Source organism: Peromyscus californicus, unplaced genomic scaffold, assembly GCF_007827085.1.
Source record: "Peromyscus californicus insignis strain IS unplaced genomic scaffold, ASM782708v3 Scaffold_6__1_contigs__length_162567912, whole genome shotgun sequence".
Lineage (NCBI taxonomy): Eukaryota > Metazoa > Chordata > Mammalia > Rodentia > Cricetidae > Peromyscus > Peromyscus californicus.
This window is the reverse complement of record NW_026294584.1, coordinates 155,209,695-155,224,402: the sequence shown is the minus strand read 5'-3', so window position 1 is coordinate 155,224,402 and position 14,708 is coordinate 155,209,695. Positions and strand designations below refer to the sequence as shown.

Below are 14,708 nucleotides of genomic sequence, written 5' to 3'. Positions count from 1 at the left end.
TGTTGATGGATCCATTGAAACCATTTTAAAAATTTGAAATTATGAAATTTTACTCTCAGATTAGAACCTAATGTTTTCCCACCATTACCACTTGCTCCTTTCTACTCAGTTTTGACCCTGTTGTCTTAGGCACATATATTTTTCTTTGGTTTTGGTTATTTTACCATCCTTGAGCCCCATCTTCATGCCCTTGTAGAAAGTTGATAATTGTGGTGATTAAGAGCCATTTGACCCTGTGCTGTCTTTCTTCTGCACTCCGCTCTGCATAGTTCTTCCCACCAGCCTCTCTGCTCATGTGTTGATCATTACTGTCAGAGAAAAGTCATTAGCCTGCAGTAAATACGAATATTACTAAGCTATGCTATTTATTATTTTGTGTTTTTTGCTGTTTCAGGCCACAATTCTACCTTTAAACCTTTCTATTACCACAGAGTAGATTTTTTTTTCTTTTTTAAGATTTATTTCTTTATGTGTAGGAATGTTTTGCCTGCATGCATGTATATATACTATGTGTGTGCCTGTTGGATGCCCTGGAACAGGAGTTATAGGTGATTGTGAGCTACCCTTTGGGTACTGGGGATCATACCTGGGTCCTCTGCAAGAGCACCAAGTGCTCTTAACTACTGAGTCATCTCTCCAGCCTCTGTAGTAGCTTTTCTGCTCTTGTTAACTACTGACTTAGTGTAACTGATCCACCTTGCTCCCTAGTAGGAAGTACTGCCTTGTTTAGTGCCATATGCTTTTATGTCTGAAGGATTTGATGGTTAAGACATGATTTTTGCCATGAAATTTAAATTCTGTTGGAGAAGTAAGTTTTATTGTTGATATCCCAGGCTGCTTCAGGATCCCAGAGGACCAGAAGTCTGAAATAGGGTAGGAAAGTTAGTGGAAATGGAATATGAGTGTACTGTCATTTAAAAGTGTCAGTGATGACTGACGCTTGCACTAAGCCGTGGAGAATGAACATGAATGACACAAATGCAGAGAAGATGCACGTGTGGATTCTAGAGAGCACACGCGCATGTGGAGCGTGCGGGAGGGAAGATTCAGAGTAGCTGAAGACCATCCTGGTAAAGTTTGCTGTGGGTGATACCACTCAGCAGTTACATCTGTTATTGCCTAATTATTTTTGCTTTTAAGACAGGCAATTTTTAAAGAATTCCTTTTAAAATAAGTTTTCTGTCATATATATGTATATATATACATACATACATATATATACATACACACATATATGAATGATACACTTTGTTTCATATAATATATTTTGGGTACTGTTTTAGATACTTTTGTGATTCTCATTCAGATGAAACTATAGCACTACAGATAATTTTCATAGTTGTACTTTTAGAATAATTTTAATAAAGCTTTAGAGACTTTTAGAGTAATATAGTTTGGTAGCTTGTTACTAGATTTACAGTATGAACTATTTAATCTTTCAGGAAGCTATTACTGTTAATTTATCTTTTTCAATTTTTAATTTGTGGCAATTTTTGCCCTCTGCATTTGATAATGTGCTTTGCTTATGTTTCTGCCCTAGGTTTAGGGGCGTAGTCTTCAGGTACTATCTAACATATGGGACTGTCTGACTTGGACTCAATTTGTCACTCTTGATATGTAGTGTTTTCTGAAGGTTTATTGTTGGGAATGTTAACCTGTGTTTCTCTCTCTCTTTTCTAGTGAAGAAGTCTGTATTTTATCGGCATCTGGCACGGCAGCTGTACTGAACCCGCGGTTTCTGCAGGAAGGCACTGTGGAGGGCTCTTTGGATCAGAGGTTGTCACAACTTCTTTCCTAAGCAGAAGGGAGAGGTGGACTCTTCAATGTCTCAGCTTGGGAGAGTTTTCTGTGTAATTGGCCGATAGTTGGGGAGTGTCATAGCCAGTACCAGGCACTTAGTAATAGATGTTCAGGATTCTACCCTTGTAGCTAGCCTACAGATAACTACACAGAGACTTCTTATTAATTATGGAAGCTCAGCCTATAGCTTAGGTTGTTTCTAACTAGCTCTTATAACTTTAATTAATCCATTTAATATTAATCTACATTCTATCATGTGGCATTACCTCTCTTCTATCTTACACCTCCTGTTTCCTCTCCTTGTCTCCCGGTGTCTCTTCCCTTCTTGTTCCCAGAGTCCTCTCTGTCCCTGGAAGTCCCACCTAACTTCTTCCTAGTTTTTGGCCTTCAGCTTTTTTTACACCAATCACAGAAATACATTTTCGCACAGTGCACGAATATCCCACAACATTCTGCCTTACACATCGTCTTTGGTGTCTGGATGAAGTCCATGTGGGACTAACAGCAGAAGGATCGCAAGGATACCCTTTTAATTCCTTTTACTTTTCTTTTCCTCTTTTTGTCTCGACCTCACAAACAGAATTCATTTTCATAAATTCCTCTTTCACAAAACAAGAAAAGCATTTACTGTATTGTGCTAAACTGCTTAAAAGCTTCATGAAAAATAACTTTAATACATGTGAAATGGAAAATGAAAGTGTTAGGTAAAATTAGCTTACTTTTAACTTACTGAATTATTGTAACCTTTAAACTGTTAGTGTCTATGAATGTAAAAAATGTTTTTATCAGCCGGACGGTGGTGGCGCACGCCTTTAATCCCAGCACTCGGGAGGCAGAGCCAGGCGGATCTCTGTGAGTTCGAGGCCAGCCTGGTCTCCAAAGCGAGTTCCAGGAAAGGCGCAAAGCTACACAGAGAAACCCTGTCTCGAAAAACAAAAAAAAAACAAAAAAAAATGTTTTTATCAACAGATGAAACTATCCAATGTGTATGTAAATAAATATATTTAAATATATTAGAATTATTAGCTTAATATTGGCATCTACTGTGATAAAAATAACTTAATTATATAAATTAAGGAAAAAAATACGAAAGTCCTCTATGTTCCAATTAAGTATAACTTTGCAAGAGGAAATAATGTAGAATGATATGCTAGCATTGGTAAAGAAGAGGACTTTAGTTAGTGTCTTTTGAATGGATATTGGCCATTCTATATTCTAGAGCCTTCAAAGTCGGGGACATTGTTCAGAAATTGGACTATACTACTGAGGGATTTGCCTGATGCATAGTGTAGCTCCTGGGCGGAGGAATGAACCAGGACATATGCTTGCTGGGCAGGCTACAGTCTGCTGTGCCTCAGGGACATCTCCATCTAACTGCATTCTTGAGTAAGGTAGAAGATGACTGGTGGTTGAATTTAGGATTTTGTTATGTTCAGCAAGTGCTTTGCCACTGAGCTACATCCTCAGTGTCTTAGAAACCTAATTTGATAAGTTTTCCAAAACGTCCTTGGTATTTGTTTTGTGGTTTAGAAGGGTATAGCAAATGCTAATAAAATATTTTTAAAACATCTATTGTGTGCGTGCGCACGCGCGTGCGTGCGTGCGTGCGTGTGTGTGTGTGTGTGTGTGTGTGTGTGTGGTTGCACACATGCCATGCCATGTGGGTAGTAGTCAGAGGACAACTTGTATGTGTTGTGAGCTCTTTCCTTCCACCGTGTGGGTCCCAAGGATCAAACTCAAGTGGTCAGACTGGGTGGCAACTCCCTTTACTGCTGACTACTCTAACCAGATCCCCTTCACACTCATGGGATTATTAGTGCATACTAGACATAATTTGGAGAACATCAGAGTAGAAAGAAAAATGAGAGCTGGAGAGATGGCTCAGAGGTTAAGAACACTGACAGCTCTTCCAGAGGTCCTGAGTTCAATTCCCAGCACCCACATGGTGGCTCACAACCATCTGTAATGAGATCTGACACCCTTCTCTGTGTACATAATAAATAAATAAATCTTTAAAAAAAAGAAAAAAAAGAAAAATGATTCCCTTAATCTCAGTATTCAGAGAACATTCTTTCTATACTTCTTGTTTCAAATGTTTTTTATAAATTATACTGCTCTGATTTTTGTGATTGGTGATTTTGCTGTAGATACTCAAATCTGTGCAGAGTGCTTAATTAAAAATGGTTCTACTTAAGTCATCCTCCTGAGTTCAAATAAGTGGTAATTCAAAGAAGAGGTCAATTGTGGCTTAGCAGGCTGATGTGGTATCCCAGCTGATTCAGGTTAAATAGACTTGGATTTGCATCTGTCAGGAGGAGATTATGTTTGCAGGGTAGGTATATTTAGTTGTAGCTTTCTTAATTTTACAAGAAAACCCCAAAAAACATTTCAAAATAGTCACTCTGGTTTTATAGAAGAGGCTGTGATGGGTTAAGTAAGTGGTGTGGAGTCACATTGTTTATGAACCGCTTGCAGTGAATGGGGTGGTTGTGGGTTAATTTTTTATATGTATGTCATATGAAGTAGGTCTTTTGGCCTTTTAGGAATGTTAAAATAGTTACTAAAAATAAGAAATCTTAGTGTATACCTTTTTCTAACACTGTTTTTTCTTTTCAGACACTTTTTTTGTTGTTAAAAATTTCCCATAATTCTTATGTTTTGTTCTTTGGTAATTTCGCACATGTATTTAGTGTATTATGGTCATTTTGTCATCCGTTACCATCTCTCATCACCCTCTTGCTCCCACTGGAACACCTCTTGTCCCCAACAGGTCCCCTCTGCTTCATGTCTTTCGCTGTCCCAGTGAATTTAATTAGGGTTGCCTCTAGGAACGTGGGTTGGAAGTTAATTACTGGAGCACGGACGACATACCAATGACCACTCCACGGAAGACAGTTCTTCCTCCCTCAGCAGCCATTAACTATCTATATATCAGTAGCCTCAAGCAGGACTGGGTCTCAGGGTCTCCTCCCTCAAGCACGATGGGATATTAGTGGTCCCTATTTTATGCAGATCTTGTGTAGGTAACTACAGCGGCTGTGTGTTCATGAGTAAATGGTCATGTCATTTACAGAAGACAGTGTTTCACAGAACTCCTCCCCAGCCTCCTGTGTTCGTAATTCTTTCCGCCCTTCTGCAATGCTCCCTGACCACAGTGGGGGTTGGTTTTACAGATGTTTTGTTTAGGGCTGAGCACTCAACATTGAGACACTTATTCTCAGCACTTTTACCATGTATGAGTCTCTGCATTAACCACTTCCCACTGCAGATAGAAGCTTCTCTGAACGAGGCTAAGATCAGTATTAGTTTATGGATGTAAATGTAAGTGTCTAGAAGGCTGTTTGACACCATGTCCATTTAGCAAGACAACAGTAGGTTCCTCAATTGACTCTATGACCTCTCCAGCCATGGGCTCCTGACTAGTACTAGGTATGAGTTCTTTCTTATGGAGTGGGCTTCAAATCCAATCAGAAAGCAGTTGGTTACTAATGGTAGTCTTGCCACAATTGTACCACATTTTGCCTGAAATTTTGGTGTTGTAATTCACAGGCTCCACTACTGGGTAACACTTTCCTCCAGAAGCCTGAATATCACTTAGTACTCTGTGAGCTGGTTGGCAGGGTGGGTAAAGGTTTGCAGGTCAGTTCTAGCTTGGTATCTATGTGTCCTGCAACCAAAGCATATGGTGTCTTCAGTAATATCTTACCATTCAGTTCCTGTGGGCAACCAAGAGTTGTTATTCTTTGTTTGTTTGGTGTGTGTTTGTATTTACTAACCATTAGGGAAATGCTACCCTTTCTGTCGATCCTTCTGTTTTTATAATATTCACTCGCCTAATTTTTGCATGAGAAGTCATCTCTGTCACATTGTGGCAAATGAGCAAACAGGATTAGTGTAACATGACTCTTTTTTCCTTAGAGGACTAGTAATAGCTCTGATTTCATGGTTGCTAGCAATTTATCAGTCACAGCAGTATTCCCACTGCTCTGGTATAAGTTGTATGGGTTTATACACAGATATTATATACTGTTTAAATGTCATAGATATTTTAGAAATGCTCTATGACACTTGTTTGCTATTTTTTCTTTCTTTTTTTTTTTTTTTTTTTAAGGATGACTAGGTATTGGATCTTGAGTAGAGTGCCTAATTATTTTCTAAATATATTTACATAGGATTGAAGAAAATTTGCCTGTGGGCTGTGGATTCTGCCATATACCATATGATGAACTAAACATGCCGTTTCCAGCTCATCTCACATATTGTTACAACTGCAGGAAACAAAAAGTTCCTGATGTTCTCTTTACAACAATAGACCTGCCCACTGATGCAGTCGTTGTTGGAAAAGGTTGTCTTATTCAGGCAAGGTATGTTTGTGAAAACTGTATCTGATGTCTCTGAAAAACCATGAGGTACAGAGTCATAAACCTATTGTACAATATCTGTTGTATCTGACATGTTGATCCTGGACCAACTGGGCAATTCTATTTGAACTTTGTCTTTAGCCCTTATACAGCTGACAAAAAAGCACTCTCTATAACACTCAAGAACTTCTTTAATGTTTCAATTCTGTGTTATTGGTTGTTTTTGCTTTTTACTCTTCTGGCTCTTTAGTTCTTTTGGTTTGTTGGGGGCTCACCACCCAGCTCCCAAGTAAATATACATGGAGGCTTATTCTTAATTATAAATGCCCGGCCTTAGCTTGGCTTGTTTTAGCAAGCTTTTAACTTAAATTTTCCCATCTACCTTTTGCCTCTGGGCCTTTTCCTTTTCTTACTTCTGTAAATCTTACTTTCACCCTTACTCCGTGGCTGGCTGGGTGGCTGGTCCCTGATATCATCCATTTGTTCTCTTGTTCTTTCTTCTTTCTTCCAGATTTCTCCTCTGTTTATTCTCTCTGCCTACCAGCCCTGCCTGTCCTTTTCTCCTGCCTCACTATTGTTCAGCTCTTTATTAGATCACCAGGTGTTTTAACAGGCAAAGATACACAGTGTCACAGAGTTAAACAAGTGCAGCATAAAAGAATGCAACACATCTTTGCATCACTAAAAAAACGTTCCACAGCACAAACAAATGTAATACATCTTAAAATAATATTCTACAATTTTGTTGTACAAGCTTCTACTATATGCATGCATTAACTTTTCTACTGGCTTGGAATGTGGCTAAACATCAACTGCTTTAGAGACCTCTGATATTTTTTGGAACTAGGTGTTTAGTTTTTTTTTTTTTTAGAATTGTGTTCCATACTGTTTCACGTGGCACTCAGCTGTTCAGCATTAGAATAGGACATCCTACAGTGTGACACTTAAAGCAAAGAGCTTTAAGTATTGTTGGAGCCCACTAGTTTTCCTAGTGGCTGTGTCCAGCAGGACTGCATGGGAGGTTGATTGGACCATGAACCCAGGTACCAGGTGTTTATAAGGGTCTAACTAGCGGGGGGGGGGGGTCTTTTGCTCCACCCCTTGGCATTGTTATAAATAGACCTTTGGAATAAAGTTCTGGGCTGGGGATAAGGATCCAGGCCCACCTGAGTCTATCCTGTGTTTTTCTTTGTTTCTCCCTCTCTATTTCTGACTAAGTCTCTTATCCCTCATTCCTCAAGAGTTTCTGGTAAATAAGTGTGGGGGCTGTTCCCCCACAAAGTATCTAGGTCACCAACAGCTGCCAGGTTCCCTGGTCCCTTGGGTGTTTCTGTCCTCATCTTGAAACTTCAGTGGTAGTGAAACACTTGGTCCTTTTCTCCTTGAGACTCCTTTGATTTCACAGTGTCACACCGAGTCTTTATCTGAACATAGTGAATGCTCTTCAGTCAGTTGACTCATCCTAATGGGAGTCATGGGTTTGGACCCTCTGTCGACTTACAGGTATGTGTGCTATGTTTATGCCTGTGAGGACATATTTATAAGTCCAGTGTAAACATGCTTCTGAGCTTCAGAGCTACAGAGCTCTCTACTTTGCACTCTAATATGATGAGACATATATGTCTCACATTGTTCCAGTTGGACTGATGGTCCCCCACTTCCTGCGCATCTCTGTAAGTAAACAGCACCCCATTCATGTCCAGGGAATTATTGATATTGTCCTCTTAACTTTCACACAACAGCTTAATTCCAAAGTTACATTGAGTTTTGTTCTAAGATGTTGCTGACTCTGCAGCTGGGGTCTCGCTGTTTCTGCTCCCTAGGACGGTGGGGTGGGGTGGGGGAGTAGGTAGATGCAGAGTCAATGACACAGACTCTGGAAGGCTGCAAGCAAGCTCTCATTTATTTAAACAAAGGGCTGGAGTTTATATGTGTGGATTTTTGGCGAGCTCTTCACCTAGCTGCTGTGGTGTTTCTTGGTTGGCTCTGGGGCTGCATATCATCACCTTCCAGTTTGGAGTTTCCTCTGGCCGGAGTGCTCTCTGTGCATGTCACAGCTCTTTCTTTGCTTAAGGCATGACCCAATGCTTTCAACCTTACCCACCTCATAAAGATATGTTTCTATTCTATTTGGTGTTTTTCCTCTTCTATCTTCTGCTTCCCTCTGGGATTATCTCCCTCTCCCCCTAAATTTATATCCTTTAGTATTTTTTGATGATCTGTTGGTGATGAATGTTTGTTTTTGTTTGTCTGAAACTGTGTTTACTTTTATATTGCAAGTGTTTTCTCAGCACAGTGCCTTTATCAATGTCTTCTGGTTGTCATTATTGTTGTTTATGAGTATGTGTTGATCTAAGTATGGTCCTTTTAAAGACTTTCTGTTATATAATAGATGCTCAAGTAACTTGTGTGTGTAACCTACTGTTCCTCTCAGCTATTCATCTATCCCCTATCACACACAATTATGGAACCTAAGATTTTTAAAAATTTTTATGTGTGTGGGTGTTTTGCCTGCCTGCATAGAGATATGCATGTATACCATGTGCATATCTGGTGCCTGCAGAGACCAGAAGAGGGCATCAGATCCCTTAGAACTGGAGTTTGAGATGATTGGGAGCTGCTATGTGGGTGCGTGGACTTGAAATCTGTTTTTCTGGAGCAGCAGCCAGTGTTCTTAACTGCTGAGCCAATTTTCCAGCCCTGGAACCTAAGATTTTTAATTACATAGTGGTTCTGCTCATTAATTATTTTATTTCTCGAGATTCTGGGGTTTTAAATTTCTATGTAGTTGAACTACAACTTTCAGTAAAGACACATCTAGTGACAAAATGGCAAAGCAACAGATTACAGTAGTGCAAATATGTTTGAGACTAGTGTTTTACTAAGCATGCTTTTAGGGAGTCTTTTCTGTTTCTCATTGGTGCTGGAGATTGGACCCAAGACATCAAAAATCTAAAGAAGTCTTCCACTGAACCAGATCCCCATCTGGACATTTCTTAGGATGGTACCAGGAATACTGTGCACTGACAGAATTATTCTCCTTTGTAGGTTATGTCGCTTAAAAAAGAAAGCCCAGGCAGAAGCCAATGCTACAGCTATCAGTAATCTCCTGCCATTTATGGAGTATGAAGTCCACACTCAGTTGATGAACAAGCTTAAACTCAAAGGAATGAATGCTTTGTTTGGACTAAGAATTCAGATCACAGTGGGTGAAAACATGTTGATGGGCTTAGCGGTGAGTTGAGAAGCTTTTGCATGTCTTTTGTAAGTTCTGTAGCAGTAGAGTGTGTTGTGTGGGATTCAGAGGATTATATAAAGAATAGCACTATCACATAGTGCATCCTTATAGTCCAAGAAACAGCATAGCCAGATGTGGTCATGCATCCTTATAATCCAAGAAACAGCATAGCCAGATATGGTCGTGCATCATTATAATCCAAGAAACAGAATAATTAGATGTGGTCTTTATCCTTATAGTCCAAGAAACAACATAGCCAGATGTGGTGATGCATCCTTATAATCCAAGAAACAGAATAGCCAGATGTGGTCGTTCATTCTTATAGTTCAAGAAACAACATAGCCAGATGTGGTGATGCATTCTTATAGTCACGTAGGCATCTGAGGCAGGGATCAGGAGATCAAGGCCTGCCTGGGCCACCCAGCAAGGACCTGTCTCAGAAGAATAAGCAAACAAAAGTAGACTTAGCTAAAGAAACAGACATCCAGCCTTTAGTGGTTGGAGACACTTTAGGAAGTGAGTCTGGTGACTGGCTTTTATGTGGTTTTGTGATCAGTCTAAAAGTTATTATTCCTAGTTTATTGAGTTGAAACCAATAATCTGAACTCTGTTATTATATTTTCATATTTTGGGCCGTTGACATTTACAGGATTTTCATCTGTGTGTTGGCAGCTTTCAAATTTTAATTCTTAATGCCATATTTTAAAGACATGTAGAAGTTTTAACTTATAAAAATCTATGGATATTCTAGTCTTTTCTCTATAAAAATTTATAGTTAAGATGCAAAATTATTTCCTATTTTATTTCCTATTTTTATTAGTACAAGTATGAAAATTTTATTTAATTTTTTAAATTTTGAGGAGGGTTCTTGCTAATACATGCTGGCCTCAAAATCATGATCCTTCTGCTTCACCTTCCTGAGTGCTGTATTCACAGGAATACACCACCATTCTCAGCTGTACATTTTTGTATGTAGGAAATAATTATGTGATTGTGGTGAATTGATTAGTTTTTGGCATTGATGTAACCTAAGGCCTGCTCCAGGTAATGCTTTTGTGTTTCCTAGTGATGCCATTTACAGCCACCTGTCATTTTCTGTGCTGCTGCACTGTATGTACTCAAGTCTCACGATCCAAAAGCTAGCTTCTGTGATGGCTGACATAGGAGCCCCTGCTGGGTGTCACTTAAGAGGAGAAGACAGTGCTGCCACAGGCTGGCATTCCAGAGTGACAGGGTCATATGTGCTGTCAGTGGTTTCAAACCCAGGCCCATCTGGTTCTGCAATTCAAGGCTGTCGTGTGTCATCAGTCAGCGAATGGACCAGAAGTATTTAGGTGATATTAAGGCTTGGCAGGGCTCCTTAGTGGTGGATATGAGGAGCTAAGTTATGGCTATGCTGATTACATTCTGGAAGACTACTGCCTAGAACCAGTTTCAGATGATGTGTAGACGTCATCATAGAATGTCGAAAAGTTGACAGTTGATGGATTAAATATACAAATATCCAAAGTTGAAAGAACTGCCTCTCCTATTTCCCATGCCTCCACTTTAATGCTTCTTTTTTTGCTCTTGTTACTGTTTCACATTTATTTGTGTGTATGTGCACCCCATGATGCACAGACCATGGTGCACATGTGGGGACCAAAGGACAACCTGTGGAAGTGATTTCTCTCTTTCCACCATGTGGGTTGCATGGATGGAACTCAGGTCATCACACTTGGCAGAGGATGCCTTTCCTTGACATCTTTCCAGCCCTATTTTTGCTCTTTTTGAGATACGGTTTTATGGAGCCCAGGCTGATCTTGGACTTATTATGTAGCTGAGGCTGGTCTTGAATTTCCGATCCTCTTGGCTCTACCTCTCAAGAGCTGAGATTCCAGGCATGTGCCTCTATACTACCTTAATGCTTAGATTTCTTTACCTTTTGCTCTGCTTGTGATAGCTTAAACACACATGCACGTGCAGATTTTATCTTGCTTTATAGTTCCCATAGTTTTCCAATACTCATAATGTAGAGTGACTGCTGTAGAATGAGAAATTGTCACTGTGTTAAATAGTAAAATAGATGTGTCAGGTAAAGTTTCTGTTGGTGACTATGGAGTAAGTGGGAGAATGAGATGCAGGGATGAGGCTGCTCGCATTTCTTACCTCATCCTTTCTATATGTGATTGCAGCTCTTCTCCTCTACTGTTGCCCTTCTAAAGGCAGACTGTCTACTCATTGGTGGTAAAACTGTTTTAGTAACTTTTTTCTTTTTGCTAAGGTATATTTGATTTCAAATTATTTTTATGTATTTATTTTAGATATTTTGAGGTATGGTGTCAACACTATATAGCCCAGACTGGCCTGGAACTCACAAAGAAAGCACAGACTTACCTAGAACATCATATTCCCTTGCCCAAACTGCTCAGATTTCAACTTTTTTTTTTTAATATAATGAGGCAAAAGCTTTAAAAACTATAGTTGGTTACTTAGAGATCCCCTTTCACAGTTTTTTCCCATACACTTAGGAACCTCCCTGAGTAGACCAACACCTGTTAGCAGAGTGTTTTTGTGTGTTCTTACAGATATGCCCTGGCCATGTGTCTTTTGTACAGAGCGAAATGCGCATTCCTAGGTAGGGAACTTGAAGCCATTGTCATTTGATGTTCTGTCTGATTATATCCCTGTCACTTTCACAAGTCGGCCACAGGGGTCTACTTAGCAGCTTTACCAACACCCGGTGGTATCCAGATTGCTGGGAAGACCCCTAATGATGGCTCCTATGAACAGCACATCTCTCACATGCAGAAGAAAATAAATGACACGATCGCCAGAAACAAAGAACTGTATGAAATCAATCCTCCGGTAAGTGAATAGAGCCTGCATGGTGAGTGTAGCAGTTCCTGGTTGGATGCAGCGTGTTTGGAGGAGATCTTATTTTGTACAGAAATGTTTTCCACCTCCCCTTCTGTCTTTGCTTAAGCATCTGTATTTGGATGTGACTCCTCTGACATCGAATGGACAAGGTGCAACTCTCCTTCCAAGTGTTGCTTCTTGTCGCTTTCTCTGTTTGTTTCCTGAGATATCCATGTGGGTGTGCTCTAAACATATGTGTGTGTGCATGTTCACATGCTTGACTTTTGTACATACCCAAAGGGTTTAAACATTTTTCTCTTGCCTATTGTGACCTGTAGAGTAAAACTCCATTACAGCTGTGTTTCTTGACATAGAAAGGTCTCTTTACAATACTAGCCTCTCAAGTAAATATTTGTTAAATGGTTGTTATGTAAGTGGTTTAAAATGCTCATATTTGGCTGGCATATTGGTTGACATCTGTAATCCTAGCACTTGGGAAGCTGAAGTGGAACAATTGCTGTGTGTTTGAGGCCAGCCTGGGCTGCAGAGTGAGACCCCTCATGAGAGAAAAAGGAAACAGATCCCTTTTGGTAAAAAAGATTGCTTAGTGTGAAAGTGCAATAGCAGGGATGTCTCAGCGACTGCTCCTTCTTTCAGGTTGCTTGCTGTTCTTGCCATAGTCAAGCTCGCCAAGCTTGTAGCTGCATCACACTGTCACACACTACAGATGCCTTCAGTCATAGTCTGAATTGTAGCCTAGTTTTCTCTGGTCCTGCCCAGCCCCACAGACCATATAGCCGCTTATAAAATAATCACTCAGAAGCTTATATTAATTAAAACTGCTCGGCCATTAGCTCAGGGCTACCACTGACTAGCTCTTACACTTAAACTCAGCTCATTTCTGTTAATCTATATGTCATCACGTGTTTCATGGCTTTACCTGTGTGCCATTACATGCTGCTCCCTGGAAGGTGGTCTGGCGTTTTCTTCTCAGTTCTGTTTTTCCTTCCCAGAATTCTCCTTGTCTGCTTATTCCACCTATACTTCCTGCCTGGCTACTGGCCAGTCAGTGTTTTATTTATCAACCAAATCAGAGCAACACATTCACAGCATATAGAACGACATTCCCATCATTTCCCCTTTTCTTTCTTTTTAAAAGGAAGGTTTTAACTTCAACATGGTAAAATTATGTATAACAAAATAGTTATCAAGCAAGAATTACAGCTACAATATTTAGTCTATTTGTATTTTGTAAAATTAAGGAAAATTTTTTTTATCCTATATTTGTGAGTCTAAGTAAGGTTTTATATCTAATTCATTTTTTATCATGACTAAAGAAAATTATAACTATCTAGTCTTCAACTAAATCAAAGACCTCAGAAGGATATAATATTACCTAAGTAAACAGGAAGAGCATTGTAAGCAATTTCCAAAAATTCTAGAATGACAGAGACAGGTGCCTGCCTGGACAGTTACCCAAAGTTCCTCTGTAACATCAAGGCATTCATCTTCAGCCCACAGGCCTAGAGTCTCTCAGTTACTCCTCTCTGTGTCCTGTAGAATGTCTGGCAGTTTCCTCTGCGAAGCAGGAACCTGAAGGACCATTTTGCCATGCAAAGTTCAGTGGTCACCTTTCTTTGGGTCCTGCATGTCCAGTCGATACAACATTTTGTTAAGCACTCCAGGCAAGAACAGTTTCTTGTCCAAATGGCTATTTTTGTCAAGAAGAAGATAAATTTCATATGGAGTATCTTCGATGCCCATTCTCTCTGAAGTAAATTGGTCCTGCCAGGAGCAGATATGTCTCACTGTCCAGAAAGTCTAAGTTTTTAAAACATTTTAAATGCCATATTCTGTAGGTCTTTGAAGTGTTTGAAGACTACCTACCTGACTGAATTATATATATGTATATCTAGAAAACTTAACTAACATGACTATAAGTTTGACTATCATAGAAGACTAATTATTAATCTGTATTTCTTAATTATCCATTATAATTTAAATGAGCTGCACAAACATAGTACCTTAAACAAGATTAGAAATATAATACAGTATAACAAAATTAACTTTAAATTTGTATCAATAAACTAAAATCCATAGCACTGAAAACATTTTAAACAAGCTCTCTTTATCCTATCATATCTATAATCTCTTTTCTTCTTTAGAAAGAGGTTGCATTCATAATCAACCTACTTTAAATAAAAATAAACATTTGTGAACAATATTTTAGAAATTTGGGCATCACTTCTCATACTACTTCTTGCTGGATGAAGGTGCTGACAATCTAATGGAGAGCCTGAGAAAGAATTAAGAATTATGGTCAAGTCCTGACTGGAGTAGTCTGTGATGCTGTATTCTCTGAGCCAGTTGTCTTGAAGTTGATTTTGGATGTGGGATGATCTGGGCCATGGTGTCATTGGAGACCTTTTGAGGGGTCTTGGCTGATCAAACCGTATTAGCCTGGAAGCAAT

General features: G+C 39.4%; 1 protein-coding gene across 41 annotated transcripts in view; it reads left to right on the top strand.

Annotated features, from left to right (window-relative positions):
• Positions 1-14,708, top strand: part of C2cd5 (C2 calcium dependent domain containing 5) — a 146,144-nt gene that overhangs the window by 53,669 nt on the left and 77,767 nt on the right. For all 41 annotated transcript variants that reach the window (XR_008214172.1, XR_008214173.1, XM_052719071.1 and 38 more), the window contains 4 exons: positions 1,681-1,776; positions 5,973-6,164; positions 9,210-9,396; positions 12,082-12,246. Coding sequence is in view for 39 of the 41 variants with exons in the window: in XM_052719071.1 (XP_052575031.1) it covers positions 1,681-1,776; positions 5,973-6,164; positions 9,210-9,396; positions 12,082-12,246 (640 nt within the window). In the remaining 2 variants the exon portion in view is untranslated. The remainder of the gene's footprint in view (positions 1-1,680; positions 1,777-5,972; positions 6,165-9,209; positions 9,397-12,081; positions 12,247-14,708) is intronic.